At 43.1% G+C, this 25728-nt stretch overlaps 2 protein-coding genes, 1 non-coding gene and 1 pseudogene across 5 annotated transcripts in view; 2 read left to right on the forward strand and 2 right to left on the reverse strand.

The window, feature by feature from the left end:
• xpot (exportin, tRNA (nuclear export receptor for tRNAs)) overlaps positions 1-13346 on the reverse strand; it is an 85223-nt gene extending 71877 nt beyond the window's left edge. For 2 of the 3 annotated variants that reach the window (XM_072268190.1, XM_072268188.1), the window contains exons 1-5: positions 13122-13182; positions 8883-9004; positions 6491-6573; positions 6249-6305; positions 735-804 (exon numbers count right to left, since the gene is read on the reverse strand). In XM_072268190.1, the coding sequence (XP_072124291.1) occupies positions 735-804; positions 6249-6305; positions 6491-6573; positions 8883-8942 (270 nt within the window). In that variant the 5' untranslated portion in view covers positions 8943-9004; positions 13122-13182. Of the gene's footprint in view, positions 1-734; positions 805-6248; positions 6306-6490; positions 6574-8882; positions 9005-13121; positions 13183-13254 lie in introns of those variants that run through there. The other variant, XM_072268189.1, reaches the window with a different exon arrangement.
• On the reverse strand, positions 3771-3975 carry LOC140203524 (U2 spliceosomal RNA; annotated as a pseudogene).
• A 257-nt stretch (positions 13347-13603) lies between the features above and the next one.
• rpl18a (ribosomal protein L18a) lies at positions 13604-24049 on the forward strand. Its single transcript, XM_072268191.1, has 5 exons — positions 13604-13710; positions 17304-17483; positions 20516-20645; positions 21984-22093; positions 23900-24049. Exons 1-5 carry the CDS (start codon positions 13693-13695, stop codon positions 23990-23992), a joined length of 531 nt encoding a protein of 176 aa, XP_072124292.1. The 5' UTR covers positions 13604-13692; the 3' UTR covers positions 23993-24049.
• On the forward strand, positions 19416-19551 carry LOC140203510 (small nucleolar RNA SNORA68). Its single transcript, XR_011887381.1, has one exon. It is a non-coding gene; the product is annotated as a small nucleolar RNA SNORA68 (small nucleolar RNA).
• Positions 24050-25728: the final 1679 nt, after the last annotated feature.

Consider the following 25728-nt stretch of genomic DNA (forward strand, 5'->3'; position numbering starts at 1 on the left):
TGACTCAGGTCCTCAAGTCCTGGTCTCTTGAGTTTTTATTATAATTCTATTCAAACTTCTATCCCTGGTCATTTCACTAAAACTGTCAGGCCAATGACAGATGGGACCTCAGGTTCCACCACACAAGGCTTGGTTGTCACTTGCCGTTTTCTCTGCCTGATGAAGGCCTCCAGCACAATGGATCTTTTGTACTGTTAGCAGGAGGTATGTGTGCGAGAAAAGGCAGGCTGCAGGTGGAGCTGTGCACAATCTAGCCTCTAGCTACTAGCCACGTCAAAATGCACTGCCTCTCCATCTATGGATAGGGTGCCAGTTCAGGCAGAGTTGGTACCTCACAGCTCAGCAACGTGGGATCAATCGTAATATGACTGGATGGTAGGAAAGAAAGGCTATGGAAAAATAAATGGGAGATTGCCAGCGTCTATACTTCATTAAGAGTTTGTGGAAATTTGGCATGAATAAAGATTATTTTCCAGTCACAACTACCATGTGGCTCAATTTCACTTCAGCCACGCCTCCAATCACCCTTCCTGCAGCTTTACAGACCACTTTTACTTCCTTTATTGGCTTTCCAACCTGAAACGTTAACTCTGTTTCTCTTCTCTTCTCACGTACACAGCCTGCTCCCACGTCTTTTATTCTAACTCAAAAGTTACTTGTTGATGGACAACAGTTTGAACCTGAGAGTTACATGATGTTTTAAGAATTTCAGACAATACTACTGTGTTACTCACTTGACCCTGCAGCCACGTCATCATAGTTTGCCTGATGAGTTGATGTTGAGATTCAGTCAGAGCAGCATACCTGCAATGTTACAAAAAGGCTCACTCTCTATATACAACAATTACACCCACGAGACAATCCTAAAACATAAAAGCTCAGAAGTCATTTTATATAAATTAGCGTAACTCATCCACTAAGTGTCAAACCCCCACAAGACCATACATTGTGTGAGAGAGGTCATGATCCATGCAGGTACCAATGACACAGATAAGAAAACTGATGAGGTTCTGCAAAGTGAGTTCAGGGAGTTAGCTGCTAAGTTAAAGGACAGGATCTCCAGGATTGGTACCTGTGCAAGGTCAGAACTAGGAAGATTATACAGTTTAACACATGGCTAAGGAGCTGGTGTAGAAGGGAGGGCATAACATTTTTGGATCATTGGGCTCTCTTCCAGGGAAGGAGGGACCTGTACTGGAGGGGGTCTAATATCAGCATGGGAAGGTTTGCTAATGCTATACGGTGGGGTTTAAACTAGAGTTGCAGGGTGATGATAACCAGAGAGCCAGAACAGAGCGGAGCAGTTGTGGAGAAAGATGTTATTAAGACCACAGGCAAAGTCAGGGATCAAAAGGTTGAGTACTAACATTCTGAGCTGCGCATATTTCAATGCAAGGGGTGTTGTAGGAAAGGCAAGGGAAATTAATTACTGCTACTGGTAGCAATTGTTAAGTTAGATAAAGGGAGCTATGCTGTTAGACAGAGTACAAATAGAAGGGAGTTTGTAAGAAAGGAATTCCATTCATATTGAACAAATTAAAGTGGTACAGCAACACTGGAAAGAGTTCTTGTTGTTAGAACAATACATGATGAGATCAACAAAAGAACAGGCAACTTTAGAACTAATGTAATAAATCCTCCGCAGAATCATCTTGGGAAATGTGATAACATGATTGGATTTCATGTTCAATTTGAGAGTTTGAAACTCAGTTATAAAACTTATGTCTCAAGTGGAACACCAATTACAAAAGGTACGAAGGCAAAGTTGCTATATGGACTGGGAAAATTAATTAACAGGTAGAACAGTAGATAAGTAATGGGAAAGATCTCAAACAAATAAAATATATTCCATTAAGAAATTAAAGACAACAAAAATCATTAGCAAAGGAATTTAAGAATGCTATCAAATTGAAAGATAAACATATCACATTGCAAACATTGTAGCAGGCCATCAGACAATTAAGAAAACTGAACATCATGACAAATAAATGAAAATGGAGGATAAACCTTATCCCTGAAGCTAACACACAAAAGAGAAAGAGCTACAAATAAAAAGGAAGACAACTAAAGTATAAATTCTTTTGATTTTAAAAAAGATTTAAAGATGAGCTTTATTTGTCACGTCCATTAAAACATACAATGAAATGCATTGTTTGCATCAACGACCAACACAGCTCAAATATGTGCTGAGGGCAGCACGTGTACGGGAGGAAACCAAAGCACCCAGGGAAACCCACAGGGAGTCACAGGGAGTTCGCTCAAACTCCTTACAGACAGCAGCAGGAACTGAACCCTGATCTTACAGGAAAGGAAATGTGGATGCTTTGAGTAAAAAAAAACACCCTGCTCCAGAACAGTCTTTTATTCCTTTTTTCCTACAGACACTGCTTCCAGCATCTGCAGCCTCATGCCTAACATGGAAGCAGTTAAAGATTAAGATTTGCTTCATTTGTCACAAGTATATCGAAACATACAGTGAAATGAATCACTTTTTTTTTCCAAAAATACTTTATTCAGAAATATTACAAAATAAAAATAATTACATACAGGAAAAGAAAACCATTCGTTGACTGTGAGTCCTTATTCAATACAGTTATTAACAATAAAAATTTTGCATTGACTCTGTTCATTTACAAATGAAAGATGTTTACAGTAAATCATGCGTTTACTCTCAACCCTTGGTCAAGAGTTAAGACTTATTAACAATCAAAATTTTCAACAATAAAGGCAGGCAATGGCTCTAATACTTTCCCAAATTAACAATTCCACCCACTCCTTGGGCACCATGTTGATTATCTGTCTACACTGCTGATGAGGGTAGGTCTCCTCTCCACCCAACGGGTGATGAACGTTAAACTGTGGTCCTTCCCCACCGGGCCTTCGTGGTGGCTGCACCAAGTTTGAGTGCATCCCTCGGAACGTACTCCTGCAGACGAGAGTGTGCCAGTCGGCAGCATTCAGTCACGGACATCTGATAAGAACAGATTTTTTTTTACATTTAACAAGGTGTTTTATTAATGCAACAGCGTTAGTCAGTTTTTCAATGTTCGTCGTCAGCTGGGTCATACTATCCGTGAACTCCCTGTTGGTTGCCTCCATTCACTCCAGTATTTGTTTTTTTTAATATAAGTTTTAAGTCCTGCGCGAGAGCCAAGAGCAATTCCTTTCAAGTTTCTCTAGTCTGTAACTGGACAAACACGCACTAAGTACACCGTTTCCTCTTCGCTTGTTTTCTGTGTGTCCTGTGCATGCCCAGTAGGAGGAGATTCGCCCAAATATCCGTCTAATGTGGAAGGAGATATTTTCAAAAACGCTTAGTGTGGACGCCTGTCGTTTTTACTCGAAACCGGCGTTTTCAAAATTATCCGGCGTAGTGTGGACGTAGCCTAACTCTGCCGGCACCGAGCCGTTAGCGTTCCTGTGAATTACCTGGGCCGGGCACTTCAGCCTTCCTACATTAAAAGGGCGCCCCGTGTGCTGGACGCTCTCTTTGCCATTTCTGAGGGACCACTCTGCTTCGTGTTGTTTCTGTTGCCTTTGAGACCTGAAGAATCCGTTTCCTCGCTTGTAGTTCTTTATTCCATGTGGTGGTCCAAGAGGCTCCTAAATATTCTGTAAATAAACTGCTTTACCCACTCAAGCCTACGTGTGTCCTCATTTAAAAACAAACATAGCCTGCAAGAAGTACGAGGCAGAAGGAAGAAATATACCCCATAGCCTGCCTGCGAGTAACGGAATTCTATTCTTTGTTTGTTGTTAGTTTCCCCGAGGGGAGGTGCACCGTTCCCGGAGGCACTGCAATACCGGGTCGATGCGCGGAGTGGACGGAGCAAGCCCCTATTCCATCTCCCTGTTCCAAAAATCAATTTAATATATGGTCCCCAGATAAGGGACGTATCAGATATTAAACTGATAAGAACAGATTTTTTTTTTCCAAAAATACTTTATTCAGAAATATTACAAAATAAAAATAATTACATACAGAAAAAGAAAACCATTCGTTGACTGAGTCCTTATTCAATACAGTTATTAACAATAAAATTTTGCGTTGACTCTGTTCGTTTACAAATGAAAGATGTTTACAGTAAATCATGCGTTTACTCTCAACTCAAGTGTTAAGACTTATTAACAATCAAAATTTTCAACAATAAAGGCAGGCAATGGCTCTAATACTTTCCCAAATTAACAATTCCACCCACTCCTTGGGCACCATGTTGATTATCTGTCCACACCGCTGATGAGGGTAGGTCTCCTCCCCACCCAACCTCTCCCCCTCCTACAGGTGATGAACGTTAAACTGTGGTCCTTCCCCACCGGGCCTTCGCGGTGGCTGCACCAAGTTTGAGTGCATCCCTCAGAACGTACTCCTGCAGACGAGAGTGTGCCAGTCAGCAGCATTCAGTCACGGACATCTCCATCAGCTGGCAGACCTGCGTCAATCCAAGGATGTGCTGGGGGAAGCCCGCAAGTGGCAGGATGCTTCGGACACCAACACAGCATAACCGACGTGTCTTTTGGATGTGGGAGGAAACCAGAGCACTCAGAGGAAATCTCACCGACAGAATTGGCAGAATTGAACCCAAGTTGCTGGCGGTGCAATTGTATTACACTAACTGTCATGCTACTGTGCCATAGTTAGGAAGGCAAATTAAACATTGGCCTTTAATGCAAGTAGGATGAGTACAGGTGTTCCCCGCTTTTCGAACATTTGCTTTACAAAACCTCGCTGTTACGAAAGACCTACATTAGCAGCCTGTTTTCGCTAACAGAAGGTGTTTTCACTGTTACGAAAAAAGGCAGCACGCGCCCAAACAGCCAAGCTCCTCCCCTGGAACTGCACTCTAGCTGGCATTGCTTAAACACATGCCTGTGAGCAGCCGTTAGCAAGATGAGTTCTAAGGTATCGAAAAAGCCTAAAAGAGCTCGTAAGGGTGTTACACTTAGCGTAAAACTAGACACAATTAAGTATTTCGATCGTGGTGAACAAAGTAAGGACAAAGTGAGCTTGGCTTGTGGAAGCTGATGAAGATGTTGAAGAGGTTTTGGCATCCCATAACCAAGAACTGATAGATGAAGAGCTGATGCAATTGGAAGAGGAAAGGATAACAATCGAAACCGAATGCAGTAGCGAACAGACGGAAAGTGAAGTCGTCCAGGAACTGAACGTGAAGCAACTGCATGAGATTTTCACTGCAATTATTGCAGGATGGTTTGAGTGCTTACAAAGAACTGTACGATAGAAAAATGCGTGAGGCTAAACAGTCAAGCATACTGTCGTTTTTCAAGCCTTCCACATCAGCCACAGCAGACAACGATCCTCGACCTTCAACATCAAGGCAGGCAGACATAGAAGATGATCTGCCTGCCCTGATAGAAACAGACGACGACGATATGACACCCCAGTGTCCCACCACCCCAACCACTGGGCCGCGGACCGATACATTGCCATGGGGAATGCAGCGGTAGCCGGGACACACCCAGCGCATCTTTAAGAAAAAAGCTGAAATAAACAAGCTAATTAACTAGGTGCCGCCCGGCACATAAATGTCAGTCCAGATCAGAGGCCATTGCCGAATCCTTCCCACCATTTAAGATATCTTCAAAAAGCAATCCCTCAAGAAGGCAGCATCCATTTTTAAGGGCCCTCACTTCCAAGACGTGCCCTTTTTCTTGTTGCTACCACTGGGGAAGAGATACAGGAGCCTGAGGATACTACTTAATGCTTAAGGAGCTTTTTCCTCTCTACCAGATTTCTGAATGGTCCATGAATATTATTACTTTGGTATTCCTTCTGTTTTTGCACTATTTATTTTTTAATTCAAAGTAAGAGTTGGAGGAATGCAATAAAGCTGCAGTGATGGGAAAGTGCTCTGGGAAGATTTTACCATCAAGGCCTTCCTTAACCAGAATCTAATGTAGGTTTGCACAATCAGACTTATAGACACTCAGACATGGAGGGTTTTCAGACTGGGATCAAAGAGCACACAACTACGGGTAAAAATGGATAATCATCGTGTAAGGTTATGAAGTAGCCTCATGTTGTGGATGAGATCAGCTTGACGATATTGCAAGGCTGGAGAGCATTGGAATATTAATGTCTATTGACTACAAGGGCAAGCACAAGGGAGTGCCGCAAGATCTCCACAAAATGACAAACTTCACGTAATCTAAGACAGTGCTAGTAAGTCTGATTTTGAATTCAACAGATTTAGAATACAAAATGTAATACTGAGAGTTGCATCTCTTACCTGAATTTAATTTGATGTTCCAGTACTTGAATACAAAAGAACTTCACATGGTCATCACTGAGGACAAGAAAAAACAATTGATTTTGATCTTTTCTTACCTGCTTTTAACTTTCACAAATTCCAAAATCTCAACCACCTCTCCAGTTCAATGTTGTTTTCCTTATTTGCCTCGAACACATTTTTTAAGCAGAAAGGCTACAGAAGTATCTGTAAAACAGACGAAGCAGTAGTACTCTGCCTACCTGTATATTCCCTGTGCTAAAGCTTCAGCACACACCTGCCATGCGTCATGAGAAACTTTTAACTGTTCAAAATACGCCAGTGCCTAAAGAATAGATCATAAACAATGTGCATGTAAAGAGTTTTTATGTTCTCTCTGCGACCGAGTGGCTTTGCTCTAGTTTCCTCCCATATTCCAAAAGCAGACAGGTTAGTAGGTTAATTGGTCACAAGTGCAACTGGGCGAACTGAGGTGAAAGAACCTGGTACCGTGATGCATTTCCAATACTAAAAGTTTATTCTGTTCCAGTTACAGATGTTTCCAGCATCTGCACTATTTCCTTATAAGCCAGAGTTCTCATTTCAAAACACACGTGACCACAGAAGGATCAACCAACAAGCATACACTTGCAGAGCTGGTGCACAAACGGCTTCAAGCAGAAAGCATTTGGGTCCCCTGGCACAGCACACAAATTTAAAAACTTATGGGACGCCAATCCAAATGAAACACTATTTTATATCGAGAAGCAGTACTATACCAGTTCAGAACAGCGTACTCTAGGAAATGAGTACATCGGGGGAGGGGAACAATCACTTGCCAGAACAGTTCCTGACATGAAGGATTATGTTAAGTGGATAGACTTAGAAAAACTACCGTGGCTCTCCCTAGGGGTAAAAAAAATCAGTAACAGTAGAGGCATGGGCAGCACAGTGCATAGCACTCTTAGTGCCAGCTACAAGATTGGGGTTCAAATCCTGCCACTGTCTGTAATTAGATTATATGCTTCCCCCCATAAAATGTCTGTACATTTTCCCCATGACCACATGGGCTTCCTCCAGGTATTGTTTTCCTCCTACATTCCAGTGATGTACATAATAGGGTTAGTAAATTGTGGGTATGCTTTCTTGTGACACATAAAACTAATCCCTTTATAATCTCTCTCACTCCCTCTTGACTGAATGGAATGACATCAGGACACAATTTGTTACAACTGGCAAGAGATCCAAAAGAAAACTGGATGAAAATGAGTGGAGGCAGATCCACAGGTGACGTTTAAAATGGAATTAGATAAATACTTAAAGAAAATTATTTCCACTGACATGGCAGAGATACTAGAGGGATGAATCAGACTTGAGAGGCAGTATATACATAATGTAACATCTCTCTCTCTCTTTGCTGTACAATTCAAAGAGTTAATGGAATTGACTCTAATTTGCAAACTTTCGGGCCTTGGCATCAGAAGGCACACTCATCAATGAAAGAATTAAATAAAAAGTGCTCGAGGCAAGAATTGGGTAATGCAGTGATAAAGTTGCAGTAAATTGCAGCAGAAATAATTTGCAAAACGTGCACCTCAGGTGGTTGACGGTTGCATAAAGCTGTTCTCCGACTTCGGCAATTTACTTACAAACATTTTGTCACCACATGAGAAAACATCGTCAGTGCAATATTAATTGTGGTGTGTCCTCCAAATGCTTGGTCTTTATATACTTAACCGTAATGACAACCAATCAGCTGACCGCTAAGCATATAAAGGCCAAGGACACCACAAATCGTGCACTGATGATGTCTCCTCACATGGTGACAAAACGTTTGCAAGTAAATTGCCAAGATCAGAAAACAACTCAACCCAACCGTATATTGCAGTGGGGGAAAGGGTGTTATGGAAAGAATTTACAATCAAGGCCTTCCTTAACCAGAATCTAATGTAGGTTTATTCAACCGTAGAGACACGGACTTTCCAGTCTGGGGTCGAAGCATGCACAACTATAGGTAAAATGGACAATCATCATGTATAGGTCAGGTTGACAGATATTGCAATGAATAGTAATGTTTTTTTGACAAGAAAGACAGCATGTGGGAATTCAGCAAGAATGCCAAGGTATAGATAGAGATGCTAGGGATGGAACCATGCTGTGTGGATTTTCATTTGATTTTTCTTCCTGCCTGTGATGCAACATGATATATCCTAATGCTTGGCCAGGACACAGGAAATCATGTAAACCAGCCAGTTTTACCACAGTATTAGCCCAGCAACATTTAACTGAAAACATCTTATGAATCAGGGAAATAAAAAGCCTGTCTACTTCCTGGTCAATCCATGGAGGAGAAAGAATACCCTAATTCAATCAGTGTCTCTCCATAAAGCATGAACATGGCATTTTGACAGAACAGACTTCATACCTTGCAGAACCCAAGTTTTCATGAATGTTCAAAATCAGCAAAGGCATGCTTACCAAATATATTACATTTACATTTTAACATTTAGAAGCATGTTTTGTACATCAATTTTTGATGGTAACATTAACATTTCCATTCAGCTACATGAACATTTTTAACCTGCACTGACAGACTAAATATTAAGTTTATCTGTGCAAGACAAAACAGTTAATTGAGCAGATGACTTCTCTCACCCTCTGTCTGAAAGTGGCATCTGCATTTGGGCTCAAGCCCAGGAGAGCTTGTTCATCCATTGTGCTGATTACCTATTCTTCACTGAGGGTTTGCTCGCTTCCCATTCACAGTCCATAAGCATCTGGCAAAGAGCAACAACAGAGAATGGATTCACCTATAGCGGCGTTAAATTCAGCACAAACAAACTGACCAACATTCATCTGCCCAGAAGTACGATGGAATTGAGCAATGAAGCAAGACAAGAGCCATTCTGTCACCATCTCAGAGTGTATTCAGTACTGGTGGCTTTGCCACTCTATGATGCTGATGCAACATCTCCACTTCGAGTCAACTACTCCTTTGCTGTTTACTTGAGTAAAGATACAGCAACCTTAAAATCATACACTCCCTACCAAGTTAAGAAAACCAGAAAAAAAATGTGCTTTGGCATTAGGAAAACACATTTGACACATTAAATAACTCCTGCAAGCCAAAGAACTACCACTCCCTTTTGTTTTATAAATACAGGCTGTGGGCATCAAGATTAAAACTATTATCGCTATTCAGTACACCAGTTTAAAAAAGCAAAATGATTGTCACTCCAGATTAGATGCAACACTAAAAAAAGTAATTATAACGACATAAGATTAGCTTATATAGGTAGACTGACTGTATGTGTTTGTACATAGTGATGCTAGGTACAGGAATGACTCTGACAAAGTAGTGGTGGCAGGTGGTTTAGTAAGTGGAGGGGTGGACATTACGTAGTCCCCTCCCTGCCGGGAGTGGGGCAAACATGAGCAGGGTGGGTGGGTTCCTTCATGGCATTGTTGGCCTTTTCCCAGCACCTTTCTGTGTACACGTACATTACAAGATCAGCATGTATAGCCCACCTCTCATTGCCCTGGAACTGAGAAGCTTGTGCAACCATTTAGAAGTGGACTGGGACTGCTCCAGATGAGAGAGGGTGACTGAGTTGTTTCTGAAAGAGGATTAGTGGGGCTTTTCTGATGATATGATAAACTTCATTCCTATTAGCTTTTTAATTCCACACTTGTTTAATTAACCTTACTTTAACCTTCATGATTACATAATTCTTCATTCTCAGAATCCTTAAATACTGTCGTCCTTGTTGCATGTCATGACAACATGCCACAGCAAATTCCGAATGCATGGAAATGTAAATGATGAATAGAGTTGATCCTTAAATGAATTAAAGTGCAACATTACAGAATTTCAACTCGTGTTTCCAATACCAGTTCTTCTCAGGACATTGAGACAGGCATTGTGAACATTGTGTACAGGAGCATACATACAACAGATGTTATTGAGAGAGGGAGCTCTAAGCTATTTGCATACAGCTCTTAAATCATAGGGGAACAACCAAGTCCCGAAGCAAGAAAAAACCCCCTGCCTCCCAAAGCTAAGGAAGATATTGCAGGCTGACGAAATGAGGGGTGATGAATAAGGAGTGTGTGCAGTTTGAGAAGGGACTAGGCTGTGGTGGTGGTGGGGGGGAGAGGGCTAATTGAGCACAAAATGTGCTGTGTAGGGTAGCAAACATGACCAAATCTGTAGACATTGGAAATCCGAAGTGACACACACAAAATGCTGGAGTCAAGCAGCATCTATGGAAATGAACAAGCAGCTGACATTTTGGGCCGTGGCTCTTCATCAGGACTGGAAAGGGGAAGGGGTCAGACTAAAAAGGTAGGGGGAGGGGAGAAAGTAGTACAAGTTGGCAGGTGCTAAGTAAAACTGGGAGAGAAGAGCTGGGAAGTTGATTGGTGAAAGAGATACAGGGCTGGAGAAGGGCGAATCTGATAGGAGAGGACAGAAGACTACAGAAGAAAGGGACAGGTGAGGAGGACCAGAGGGAGGTAATGGCAGGTGAGGAGATAAGATTTGGGGGGCAAACAGGAATGGGCAACAGTGAAGGGCGGGAATTACCAGAAGATGAAGATATCGACATTCATGCCATCAAGTTGAAGGCTATCCAGACGGAATATAAGGTGTTGCTCCTCCTACGTGAATGTGAAGTAGAATTGAAATGGGTGGCCACCGGGATATCCTGCTCTTTGTGGGAAACAGAGCGAAGGCACTCACTGAAGCGGTCTCCCAGTCTACGTCAGGTCTCACCGATATACAGGAGGCCACACCCACACCCAGGCACCAGATACAGCAGGTGATCCCAACAGATTCACAGGTGAAGTGTCTCCTCACCTGGAAGGGCAGTTTGGGGCCCTGAATGGTAGTGAGGGAGATCAGTGGGCAGGACAAGTGGACAAAGGAATCTCATAGAGATGGATCCCTGTGGAAAGTTTTTTTTTTGGGGGGGGGGAGGGGGAAGACACACATCTCTTCCATTTTGCACACACCTGCCCTCACCCCATCTTCCCACGCCTCACCAGGGATAGGGTTTGTCTTATCCTCACTTACCATCCCACTAGCCCATATGTCCAACACACAATTCTCTGTAACTTCTGCCGCCTCCAAGCACATCTTTCCTTCCCCTGCTCTTTCTGCTTTCCACAGAGATCACTCCCTACATGACTCCCTTGTCCATTCTTCCCTCCCCACTGATCTCCCTCCTGGCACTTACCCTTGCAAGTGGAACAAGTGCTACACCTGCCCCTACACCTCCTCCCTCACTACCATTCAGGGCCCCAAACAGTCCTTCCAGGTGAGGTGACACTTTACCCGTGAGTCTGTTGGGGTCAACGACTGTATCCAGTACTCCTGGTGTGGCCTCCTGTATATTGGTGAAACCTGAGATAGATTAGGAGACCGCTTCATCCACCACAAAAAGTGGGATCTCCCAGTGGTCACCCATTTAAAATTCTACTTCCCATTCCGACATGTCAGTCCACGGCCTCTTCTACTGCTGTGATGAGGTCACACTCAGGTTGGAGGAGCAACATCTTATATTCCATCTGGGTAGCCTCCCACCTGACGGCATGAACACTAATTTCTCCAACCTCTGGTAATTGCACCCCACCCCCTCACCACTCCCTGTTCTTCTATCTCACCCTATCTTCTTAACTGCCCATCATCACACTCTAGTGCTCCTCCCCTTCTTCCAGAGTCTTCTGTCCTCTCCCATCAGATTCCCCTTTCTCCAGCCCTTTATCTCTTTCACCAATCAGCTTTCCAGCTCTTTACTTCACCCCTCTCCAAGTTTCACCTATCCACCTGAAACCTTGACTTCTTCCTTCCCTTCCTTTCCAGTCCTGTTGAAGGGTCTCAGCCCGAAGTGTCGACTGTTTACTCTTTTCCATAGATACTACTGGCCTGCTGAGCTCCTCCAACATTTTATGTGGGATGCTGTGAGTAGGAGGGAGGGCTAATTGAACAGGGGTCTAGCGAGGTGTATAAAGGGCTAGACTGGGCAAGAAGGAAGGAAGGAAGAAAGAAAGAAAGAAACTGAACAGGAACCAAGCTGGGGGATAGGGGTTTTTTGGAAGAGGGGGACCAGACAAGGGGAAGGATGTGGTTATTAAGCAGGGGCTGGGTTGAGCTGGGTGGGGGGAGAGAAAGGAAGAGGCTTGGGTTAAGGGTGTAGGGGTGAATGGGAGAGGGGGTCCTGCCACTATGAAGGACATCTTCAAAAGGCAGTGTCTTGAGGAGGCAGCACCCTTCATTAAGGACTCTCACCATTCAGAATATGCCCTCTTCTCATTACTGCGATCAAGGAGGTAGTACAGGAGCCTGTAGACATTTTAGGCACAGCTTTTCTCTCCACCACCATATTTCTGAATGGTCCATGACCCATAACACTACCAATATTCCTCATTTGCTCTACTTACAATTTACAAACATTTTTATGTATTGCACTCTGCTGCCACAGAGCTACAAAATTCACGATGTATGTCAGTGATAATAACCTTGATTTTGATACTAATCAGAGGCTGGGTATGAGGGAGGAGAGGGGGAGAGGGAAGAGTGCAGAGTCTGATATTAAGGATGGAGCATGGACGTGGCTAGGGTTTGAAATGCGCTGTGCGAGGGGGAGAGCTGGTTAAGAAGCCAAGAGTTTTGTGTTGGTGTACGTTCAGGGGCCCAGACCTATTCCCACCGAGAGGAGGTGGGGGGGGGGCCTCGGACCTCCACTACCTCTACCTCTTCATTCCCTCCCACTACCTGTTCCCACTGCAGACCCTCCCTAACACCACTAGTTCTCCAGTCTCCCTCCAGCTTTCCACACCACTCTTCCCCCAGACCCACACTCCCTCCTTCCTACCTCCCAACCCCGAATTTACCTTCCCTCATTCCCAAGCGCCTCGCGTGGAGACTCGGCCGGAAGTCGCCCGGACACACCGGGAGGGCGGGTCACGACCTCCGGAACCGAATCCTTTCAAACCCATTGAGTGAGAGAAGAATGAATAAACACACCTGTATACACATTTATACTTGATTTCAGTCTATACACGTCATCTGTCTCACGCAGGAATTAAAAAGGATTAAGTGGAGCTGATTAGCGAAAGTAACTCAGGCCTCTCCCTTAACCGGTGACACGCTGGATGAGAGCTTGCACCCCATTGGCTCAACTCGCTATGACGTTTTTCATGTTGGCATTAAATCAATAAAAGTTGTTAGTTACTGCGTTCACACCAACTGACAATAAGAATGAAAGTGTTAATGTGAACGTCCCCGCTTCTGTAATTATGGTTCTCCGATCTGAAATCTATGTAGTTGTTTGGCAGTTTCAGCCAACAGGCTGACAGTTAGCTCGCGAGCGCTTCGTGTCGTCATTTCCGGAGGGGAAGGTTGAGACCGGCGTTAGCGGTGACGTAACTTCCTCTTTTTGGAGGCAGGCGGCCGAGAGGCGACATGAAGGCTTCGGGCACCGTAGGTTGAATGGCGGCGGGTTCGGGTCGGGGGCCCCCGGTACCGCCAGGGGAGCGGTATGGGCCGGCGTGAAGGTGTGGGAAGGACGCCTGACCTAGGTTTTTGTGCATTGGTGGGGTTTAGCGACCCGGGGGTTTGGTGGAGGGAGATGGCGGGCGAGGCCTGCAGCCATGTGCTGCCTCACCCGGGGGGCCGCATCTCCCTCAGCCGGCATCAAAGGGAGTAAGCGGAGCCTGTCCCAGAACTCTTCCTTTCAGCTTTCAACGCCTGGTCGGCGGCCCTTTCCGTACACAATATCTGGCAATGTATTTTAGAAGCCGTAGCCCCGACCCGGTCGGCTTGTGGAGCCTTTGCTATTGGTTTACTGTTGTCAGGTACAAAGAGATTTAACTGTGTCGTCCACGCGCGGATCGCGCCTGCATCGAGTTAGTTCAAGAAAAGCAAAGCAGACACTATTGGAGGAGCAATGGAGGAATCAGCGGTAACGCGACTTTTTGAGTTGAGACCATTTCACCTGGCATTGGCTGGTATAAAATGTGGAGGGTAGGTTTGGAGCTGGCAGGTGATGGGAGGGTTCAAGTTGGTAATGTCTGAAGCTGGGATATCAGGTTAAAAGGCTTTTATTGACAGAAGACTGGAACATGCAATAAAGAGGGAGATTATGAGGAGAAACAGAATAATGTCACGTTTGCGGAGAGTGCGGTGATGATTAGACAAATGTGGTACAAAGGCCACAACAGTATAAGTTAGGACATCGACAACTCGTCTTTTATTATACAGTACTGTGCAATAGTCATGGCAACATACATATAGCTAGGGTGCCCAAGTCTTTCCACAGTACTGTAATTATCAATATGGAGTGACAAAGTACCAAGGTTATCTTCAGGGAGTGGTGTCTCAGAAAGACAGCGTCCATTATTAAGGACCCCCAGCACCCAGGGTATGCCCTTTTCTCACTGTTACCATCAGGTAGGAGGTACAGAAGCTTGAAGGCACACACTCAGTGATGCAGGAACAGCTTCTTCCCCTCTGCCATCTGATTCCTAAATGGACATTGATCCCATGAACACTACTCACTTTTTTAAAAGTATATATTGTTTCTGTTCTTGCACAATTTTAATCGATTTAATGTATGTATACTGTAATTTATTTTTTGTATATTATATATTGCATTGAATTGCTGCTAAGTTAGTAAATTTCATGATACATGCCAGTGTAAGCTTGATTCTGAGAGTGAGTTTCTAAATCTGGCAGGAGCAAAGGATCTTGTATGTTACAATAAGAAAATATATGCATGTAATTAAATAAATAGTGCAAAAAAAGAAAAAGGTACATGGTTTCATTGTCCGTTCAGAAATCTGACTGGGGTGGGGCAGGGAGAAATTGTTCCCAAAATATTGATTATATACTTTTAGGCTCCTGTACCTCAGTGGTAGCAATGACAAGGACGCATGTCCTGGGTAAGGGAGAGCCACAAGGGAGTTGAGTATGGGCGTAGAGACCAAATCAGGATCAGCTACGCTTCATGGCCTGTTCGGTGCTCCAAGCGTTTTCAGTTTTTATGGTTGGTTGTATTGGTTCAGTCCCCCGTGTATTTTTTACTGAGCATTTTAACCCATAAGTAATAAGGTAATGAATAAGTACTGACTTGCATAGCAGGAGAATTATGGGGCAAAGGCAGGCAGGTCGAGCTGAGTCACCCCATAATATTATTGAATGTCAGAGCAGGCTTGATGGGCCAAATGCAAACATTGCTGGTGACACAAAAGTTGTGGGTGTTGTGGATAGTCTGGAGGGCTGTCAAGGGTTACAGAGGGACATGGTAGGATGCAGAACTGGGCTGAGAAGTGGCAGATGGAGTTCAACCCGAATAAGTGTGAAGTGGGTCCTTTCGGTAGGTCCAATTTGAAGGCAGAGTGTAGTATTAAAGATAAGACTCTTGGCAGTGTGGAGGATCAGAGCGTCCCTGTCCATAGGACAGTCTCTTGGCGTCCCTGTCCATAGGACGTCTCTTGGCGTCCCTGTCCATAGGACACTCAGCTGCTGTGCATGTTGACAGTGTTAAGGCATACAGAGCATGAGTTAATGTTGCAGCTGTATAAGACCTTGGTCAGACCCCAGTTCTGGTCAATTCACTACAGAAAGGATGTGGATACCATAGAGAGAGTGCAGAACAGGTTTGAGGATGTTGTCTGGATTGGGGAGCATGCCTTATGAGAAAAGGTTAAGTGAACTCGGCCTTTTCTCCTTGGAGCGACGGAAGATGAGAGGTGACCTGACTGACAGAGGTGCATAGATGATGAGAGGCATTGATCGTGCGGATAGCTAGAGATTTTTTTTCCCAGGGCTGAAATGGCTAACACGAGAGGGCACTTTTTTTTTTAAACTTTATTTTTATTGTTTTGCCAATAACAGAACAAACAGGATAAAAAATAGACACGCAGGGTTATCATAGGTGAAGTAAAATCTGTATCTTATAATAGAAAAAATAAATAGCGAAACAGGTTACATTGCTGTATTGAGGTTAACCAAACTCTTACATCCATAATTGTCCTTCAAGGTCTCGGGGGACCGAGGGGATGTTGGGTAAGTTTTTCATACAGAGTGGTGGGTGTGTGGAAAGCACTGACAACGAAGGTGGTAGAGGTGGATACAGTAGGGTATTTTAATCTACATGGAGCTTAGGAAAATAGAGGGCTGTGTGCTAGGGAAATTCTTGGCAGTTTCTAGAATAGGTTACATGGTCGGCACAGTATTGTGGGCCGAAGGGCCCAAATGTTCCTATTTCTTATGTTTGTATATCAAATAGCAGAGCAATTCTCCTTAAGGGTTTTAGTAATCCCACCTCAGGTTTGCAGGTCAACATTCACAACACCACTATTTCTCTGTGGAGAAAAGTGTAGCTGGTTAGATGTAATAGAATGATTATTGATCTGAAACAATATTTCCTAACATTTCCAACGTTTCAATGTGTTGCACAGAGGGTAATGGAATTGTATGACAAACTGGTGATGAAGATACCGTGCTTGGGTCAGTGAACACAACTGATGGTCTTTGTGAATTGAATTGTCTTTATTTCTTTCATCCTTCACATACAAGAGGAGTAAAAATCTTTGTTACGTTTCCATCTAAATATGCAATGTGCAATTGATAGTAATTTATAATTATGGTAATAGAACAGTCAATGTAATATAGTTCATCAGTCTGATGGCCTGGTGGAAGAAGTAGTCCTGGAATCTGTTGGTCCTGGCTGCGGTACTGCTTCCCAGATGGTAGCAACTGGAATAGATTGTGGTTGGGGTGATGTGGGTTCCCAGTGATCCTATGGGCCCTTTTTACACACCTGGCCTTGTAAATGTCCTGAATCATGGGAACTGTGACTACAGATGCTCTGGGCTGTCTGCACCACTCTCTGCAGGGTCCTGTGATTGACCCTAATTTTCAGGGCAAGCTGAAGAATATTGTTTTACCATTTAATGACTTAATGTGTGTGAAAATGAATTGTACCATATCCCCTTTTGAAAAATGAAATTTAAGTTTTTTGGTTTTGTGTTGTGTGATGTACACATCATAACATATTGCATACATTTCAGCTTAAGGAATACAAGGTGATTGGGCGGCGCCTGCCCTCACCTAAAGATGCCAACCCTCCTCTCTATCGAATGCGGATCTTTGCTCCAAATCATATTGTTGCCAAGTCTCGATTCTGGTACTTCATTTCGCTGATGAAGAAACTGAAGAAGTCTGCTGGGGAAATTGTCTACTGTGGCCAGGTAAACATGTCTAGATGTACCAAGGTAGCAGCGTGGTCTTTGCTGTTTGACATGGTGGTGCAGCTTGTTGGGAGTAAAGTGCAAGGGTAGCACCACATCTCACCCATGTAAACGGGTATAGCAGAAAATTGCTTGGCTCTGGACTGTTTCCTGGAGGAATTGATGAAGTCCATTCTCTTTTTATCCCTTGGTACCTATACTATCCAAAAATCTAAAAACTTCATCCTCCCAAACAACAGATTAAAAGATCAGTTTTATTTGTCGTATATAGTCGGCCCTCCTTATTGGCGACGGATTGGTTCCGGGACCCCTCGCAGATACCAAAAAACGTGGATGCTCAAGTCCTTTACTCAACCTGTCTAAATGCGGTGGAACTCTGAATCTGCAATGTTTCTGTTCACGAAAATAATCACGATCGTGATTTAAAATAAAGTGGAAATAATAAAGCGATCAGAAAGAGGTGAAACACCATCTGTCATTGGAAAAGCATTAGGCTAGTCAGTCAACGATTGGAACAATTTTAAAGGATAAAGTGAGAAAGGCCCTGTCCCGATGAAAGCTACAACTATACTAAACAACGTAGTGGTTTAATTATTGGGTTTTTGATCCTCCACGTCAACCCGGCACGGATGGGAAGCGCGCTCAGGAGCCGTCTGTCACTGGATCGAATTCGGGAATTTCCGTTCCCAAGCCCGGCACTGAAACATATATTTCTTGTGTTTTATAATGCATAGGAAGGGAAAATATATACGATATGCTAAGACAAACATTTGACTAACTGATGCTAAATAACACTGGATGTACCTGCTCCAACTTACTTAGTAAGAGAACTTCCATTTTTTTTCCGATCTCAATCCACGATAACCTACGCACATCCTCCCGTATACTTTAAATCATTTCTATGTTACTTATAATACCTAATACAATGTAAATGCTATGTAAAATAGTTGTTATACTGCATTGTTTAGGGAATAATGACAAGAAAAAAAAGTCTGTACATGTTGGAACAACAAGTGCTGGAAGAGCTTGTCCCCTAAAACCCACACTAATTTTTATAGATGCACAGTAGAAAGCATTCTTCTAGGTTGCATCACAATCTGGTATGGAAGTTGTCCTGTCCAAGACCGGAAGAAGCTGCAGAAGATCGTGAACACGGCGCAGCACATCACACAAACCAATCTTCCGTCCTTGGACTCACTTTACACTGCACGCTGTTGGAGCAGTGCTGCCAGGATAATCAAGGACACGGCCCACCCAGCCAACACACTTTTCGTCCATCTTCCCTCCAGGAGAAGGCTCAGGAACTTTGAAGACTCGTACGGCCAGATTTGGGAACAGCTTCTTTCCAATTGTGATAAGACGACTGAACGGATCTGGGCCGTACTCTCCAAATATCCGGACCTGCCTCTCGGTTTTTTTGCACTACCTTACTTTCTATTTTTCCATTTTCTATTTATGATTTATAATTTAAAATTCTATTATTTGCTGTCAATTTGTAATCCAGGGAGCGGGAAGCACAGAATCAATTATCGTTGTGATGATTGTACGTTCTAGTATCAATTGTTTGGCGACAATAAAGTATAAAGAGCACTTCCAGGTTTTCTCGATTCGCGGTTGGTTGAACTCGTGGATAAGGAGAGCGGACTGTATACATTGAAACCTAAAGTGCAATGCATCGAATCAACAAGGATTGTTATTGGGGTGGCCCACAGGTGTCATGCTTGCGGCACCAACGTAGCATGCTCTCAACTTATCCTAACTATGTCTTCGAAATGTAGCAGAAAACTAGAGCACCCAGTGGAAACCCACACAGCCGCTGGGAGAACGTACAGGCAGCGGCAGGAATTGAATATCGATCAGTAGCCTTTGCCATTTGCGCTAAGCGCTACACTGTTTGCGGACTGAGCATGGAAAGTGCTGTTGTGTTATGGTTTTGCACACCAACCCAAAAGGCATTCTGCTTGATCGTCTGATGTCTTTCTTTAGGTGTGCGGAAATCAAATGAACCTTGTCGCCTTTTTGAAACTTTTATCATGTTTCTAAAAGTGAAATTAAAGGTACTACATGATTTGTTGATACAATATGAAATATGTTCCAACGATCAGGATCCAGGCAGTGGAGGTCTTGTCCTGATCCAGAATCACTTACTGTTCAGAACTGATGTTTCTTTGTGTATTTTTATTGACTTGAAGAATACTAGATTGTGTTATAAACAGTGTGATTTCAATTTTAAGGAATGTCTTGCAGCTCTATTGTTAAATGAAACTGCTCATGTATCCATAGCTGGATTTTCAGCATTTTGGCATTTATTCTGTACTATTTGTGTTTGCATGTAAAATTAATATTAGCTGCAGACTTGGGTGTGTGTTGTAATTATTTCCAGATTATTCTTAATTTGCTTAATTCTCTGCAAGGGTTTCAAGACTTGAGATTGGTATTGTTCAAGAAACATGATTTGTTTTTTTAATACTTTTAAGATTAGAAGACTTTCAGATGTGGCATGTGAAATCATGACCTTGCGTCTACTACATATTTTTCTACAAATGCTGCTATGCAAGGCATACCCTTTCTGGTTCCTCTTGCTTTCTCTAATCTATCACCAGAATTCCTTCTACCACTCCCACGCTCTGCAACTTTAAGCTGCGTTTTCGTGCTTTCCCAGTCCCGGCGAAGGGTCTTGGACCTCAAATATTCCTGTTTATGTGTATGAATTTATCTGTACGGTCCCACCCTCGTTTCCAAACAGGGTTTAAACTGCGCATGTTAGTTCAAAAGTACTAAACCGTGGATAAATAATGATTTTTGCATAGCAAGTTTGAGGAAAAGGCAAGTAGATAATCATGTTGAGTGGACCAAATGACCTACTCCTGCCCCTATTTTTTTTATTTTCCTAGAATTCCGTGGAATTATTGACACCCAAACAATTACTGGTCCAAAATATCTGCAGGATCCTTTTCCTGATTAAAGGAGTTCTGAGAAGAGGAATTTCATTTGTTTTGTTGAAAGCTGATAACTTTGTTTAATTTCTACAGGTTTATGAGAAGTCACCAGAAAAAGTGAAGAATTTTGGAATTTGGCTGCGCTATGACTCCCGGAGTGGAACTCATAACATGTACCGGGAGTACAGAGACCTGACCACTGCTGGTGCTGTCACCCTGTGCTGTAAGTAGCTTTCTTACTAATGTGAGTTAGAAGTGCAGCTAGTTGAGCTGCTGCCTGCCAACTCCACTGACTCAAGTTCAGTCCTGGCTTCCACTATTAGCATGTTCTCCCATGTCCTGAAGACCATCGACTCCCTGCTTTACACTAATTCCAATGGTTTATTCTCTCCAACACCCCTCAGATTCTATCACTCACCGACACACCTGGGACATTTTACAGTGGCCAGTTAACCTGGCAGCCATTTGGGGTGTGGAAGGGCCCAGGGGAAAGCTGTGCAGTCACAGGGAGAACATGCACATTCAACACGAACTTTGAAAGTACTTCCACAAATTGTCTTGTTGCTTTATTTTAAATATTGAAGTGTTTGGGCCTGTGAGTTAACAGTGTATTGGCAAGTATAATGATTATGTAATTGCACAGCTTTCAGACATCCACTACATACACACCAAGTTTAGGAAATAGTCAATATTTGGTGCTGAAACCAAGTGCAGATTGTTGGAATGCGTTGCTTTTAGATGATAAGGCATTTGGGAAAATTCAAGTCAGTTACTGTCACAGTTCAGCTAGGTGCTAAATAAACTCAGGTTATTTCTAGTGACTGGAGATTATGAACCTTGCTGCAAAGTTACGGTGGTTAAATCTGAAATACAGAGAGACATTGATGTTCATGTGCAGTTAGCTCATGTATCAAGTCACCTCATGCTCTAGAAATGATGTGGGTTTTTGGTGGACATGACAAATAACTGATTTAATTCAGGTAAGCGCGAAAGAAGTAATACAAAGGTCTGTATGGTGTTGGGATGAAAATCACCAGAGATGTCATGTGTAGGTGTTTTACACAGTGGTGGATGTGTGGCAGGGATTGTGCCAGAGAGGGCTATGTAGGAGGAAGGATCAGATTGATCTCGGAATGAATTAAAGAGTTCGCACAACATTGTAGACTGAAGGACCTATATGATCAGTTCTAAAACCCAATTTGACAATGAAATAATTGTCTCCTGTATATTGTTTTTCACTGATGTTGATCTTTTCATATTTTCACATGATTTTGGAGGCTATTTGAATGCACCGAGTTTGTCAGCACAAAGCAATCCCGCTCTCCTACTAATTTTCCCTGTGATCTGTTCCCATCAATCATTCCAGATTTGCCAACCATTTATGCATTAGGGCACCTTATCTCCCTACCTTGCACATCAGTCACGTGCAATCTCCACACGTGGTGTCTGAGGTCAGGAACGAGCTTGGCTCACTGGAGCTGCTCCACCGCCTCACAGCTGAATTGTAAATACTTGTCGTTTAATTATTTGTTGAACATTCCATTCTGCTCATCCCTTGTAGACCGTGACATGGGAGCTCGCCATCGTGCTCGTGCTCACTCCATTCAAATCATGAGGGTGGAGGAGATTCCATCAAGCAAGTGTCGCCGTCCTGCTGTCAAGCAGTTCCACGTGAGTAGTGAATGTTCCCTGTCATATCTGTAATATAAATCCTCTGGGTTCTGTCCTGGGCTTCCTCCTTGTGATGACAGTATCCATCAAAAATAGCTGAAAATGCATCAGTTTCCCCATCTACACTGACACCTGACATAGCATCTTAAATGATCTTTCCTACTCATCTTGTCTGTTGGTAATCTGTTCATATGTTCACATTTATTTAAGTTTGATTATTGATGCTTATGCATGTGACCTTTCTGCTACATGTTGGTTGCTATTGTGGTGTCTGTTATGGTATTGTCCTGTGTGCTATGCTTGGCACTGAACCACAATTAATTCTGGTGTGATTCACATACTGGCAATAAAGTGATTCTGATCTCTGCTGTCTCTGCACTCAAGTAAGTGGGGAAAAAAATTCACTCCAGTGAAGTGCTGGAGGATCAGGGACCATTGTCTTGGACCCCTGGTGTAAACTCCATCCTCTACTCAGCAACTCCATTTCAACTTGGTATTTTCGAAAAGGGGTTTCATTCATTTGGGAGTATCCATTTAAGACTATTGCTAGGAGGATTATAGGAGAATATTTTCACCCTAAAAGTAATAGGGGTCTAAAACTTTCTGCCTGAAGAGGTGGTGGGGCAGACACCCCACCACATGTAAAACGCAGCCAATGTGCCGTGACTGAAAGCACCAAAAGGCGAGAGCTAGGAAATGGGATTCGGAAGCAACTCTGCTTGGGCTTGGTAAATATGTTCCTGTTCTATTATATAAGCTTCCAGCCACACAGTGTGCTGTTGCCACGACTGTCTATTGACTATTTCCCTTGTGTATCCTACACCCCTCAACCCTCACCCACTGGTCCCCATTTGTGTACCTTTGCAGTTCCTTCTACGTCCTCACAGTTGTTCTCTTCCAGCTGCTGTCGATGTCATCTGTACTCCCGTGGTCAGCTAATTGTATTCGCTGCTGGTCTAGCACACCTCCCATCTCAAAATGAGATTCTGCAGATGCTGGAAATCCAGAGCAATGTATAAAATGCTGGAGAAACTCAGCATGTCACACAGCATCTATGGAGGAGACTAACAGTCCTGGTGAAGGAGCTCAGTTCAAAATGTCGATGCTTCCCTACAATTTGTGTGCTGCTCATTTTACTCTTGATGCATCCCTAAAGCTCCCACATATCTGGCAGCCTCCATCTCTGGCTCGTGTATTGTCAACAGTGCCTTTGTGTACAGGCATCGGTTTCTAAGATCCCTCTCCTCGCACCCCTCTGTGATTCTCTCATTTTATTTTCAAAGTATGCATTACAATACAACTCTGATGTTCATTTGCTCTAGACAGCCATGAAATACAGAAAAACCATGGCTCCCTCACTAAAAAGAACAGTGACAATAATATCAAACTGACAGATTGCCCACACAGAAAAAAACACCAAGAACATCAGACCCCAAATCCCCAACCCTCCCTTACATAAAACGTAACATCTCCCACCTGCCAATCGGCAACAGAAACACTAAACTGAAGGAGATCAATATAAACTCCAGTCCAATAATCACATAACCAGCTATTCTTTTACTATTACTTTGTTAGCAACACACAATGCTGAATGCTGGAGGGTCTCGGGTCAGGCAGCAACTGTGGGGGGGAAATAGACTTTGTGTTTTGGGATGAGACCCTTTGGAGCTTTATTGTTACTTTAGATCTCTATGCAATTTGAGAATTCATAATGATAAACATGCTGGTAAACAGCATAACTTAAATTCAAGACATTATTAATATTTTGCAACCTAATTCTTTCTTTTTAATTGAATTACTTTACAGGATTCCAAGATCAAGTTCCCACTCCCACACCGAATTCTGCGTCGCCAGCACAAGCCACGTTTTACCACCAAGAGACCGAACACTTTCTTCTAAAATGTATTGATCCCTTTGTGTTGGATCTGTATGAAAATAAAAGTCTGGCTGACAGTTGCCTGAGTCCTGTCTTTTTTAAATATGAAGCACTGTCCTGAAATGTATGCTTATATTTCAGCATGGGTTAATTCATCACACTGTTACTTTGTTTAGTATTGGGTGTCTTAAAGAGCATTGAGGTCGATAAGTCCCCGGGGCCTGATGGAATGTACCCAAGGTTAATACCATACGAGAGATTGCTGGGGCCTTGACCAATATCTTTGTGTCGTCTAAGCACAGGCAAGGTCCTGGAGGACTGACAAGTAGCTGATGTCCATTATTCAAGAAGGGAACCAGGAATAATCCTGAAAACAGACCAGTGAGTCTCATGTCAGTGGTAGGAAAGTTGCTGGAGAGAATTCTTGGGCATAGGATTTATGAGCATTTGAAAAACCATGCCTGATCAGGGAAAGCCAGCATGGCTTTGTGTGGGGCAATCGTGTTACAAACTTGATGGCAGTTTTGAGGGTGATGGTAGAGCTGTGGATGTTGTCTAAATGGATATTAATAGGGTGTTTGAAGATTAAATTGCATGGGAATTGGCTGTTTAGATTCAGAAATGGCTGTCCCATAGAAGACAGATAGTGTCAAAGGGACTTAGTATGTCATTAGTGGTGTTACAGAGATCTGTACTAGACCACTAATGTTTGTTTTATATATATATAAAAATGATCTTAACGAAAATGTAGATGGGTAGGTTAGTAACTTAGATGGTTGGTGGGGTGGATAGCATAGAAGACTGGCAAAGAACATGGGGACATGGATCAGTTGCAGATACGGGCTGAAAAATGGCAGATGGGAGTTTAACCTGGCCAAATGTGATGTGTTGCACCTTGGGAGGCGAAATGCAAAGAGACAGTATACTTAAGGGCAAGATTGATGAGGTGGTTAAGAAGGCATATGGCATGTTTGTCATTATTAGTTGAGGCACTGAGTCCAAAAGTCAGGAAGTTATGTCGCAGCTTCATAAAACTAGTTAGGCCACACTTGAAGTATTGTATACAGTTCTGGTGACCCCATTGTAGGAAGGATATTGAGGATGCAGAAGAGGTTTACTGGATGTTTAGAGGGCAGGTGCTAAAACAAGAGATTGGATAAACTGAGTTTTCTCTGGAGTGGCTGAGGGGAGATCTGACAGGTTTATAAGATTGAGAGGCAGATGGAGTAGACAGCAATGTTTCCTTTTAATTTGTGATGGCCTGTGTGCACAAAAATCTTGTAGCTGTGTGAATTTTTGCCCAATGATGACAAAGTTTGCACTGAATAATTTCTTCAATTAAAACAGTATAATACTGTCTGCATCAGAAACCCGAAAAGGAAATGTGATAGAATGATCGTGAAGTATATTTAGCATGCCAATGAGATAAAGGGCGGCAACCTTTTGTGTGCAGTTTAAATTCCTTTGTGCAAAAGATGTGTGTGCACGCTCCTTAGCGGGCACATTGGTAGACAGCATCTTTTCCCAGCGTTGAAATATCTAATATTGAAGGGCATGATTTAAGGAAAAAGGGTAATTTCAAAGGAGATATGAGCAACAAGTTTTTTTTACTCAGTGGTGGGTGTTTGGAATGTGCTGCCTGCGGTAGTGGTAGAGGCAGATATATCAGGGACTTCTGAGAAATGTTTAGATAAACACGTGAATGTGAGGAAGATGGACTTATGATGGATATTGTGTCAGCAGAAGAGATTAGTTGGCC

Source organism: Mobula birostris, chromosome 9, assembly GCF_030028105.1.
Source record: "Mobula birostris isolate sMobBir1 chromosome 9, sMobBir1.hap1, whole genome shotgun sequence".
NCBI lineage: Eukaryota > Metazoa > Chordata > Chondrichthyes > Myliobatiformes > Myliobatidae > Mobula > Mobula birostris.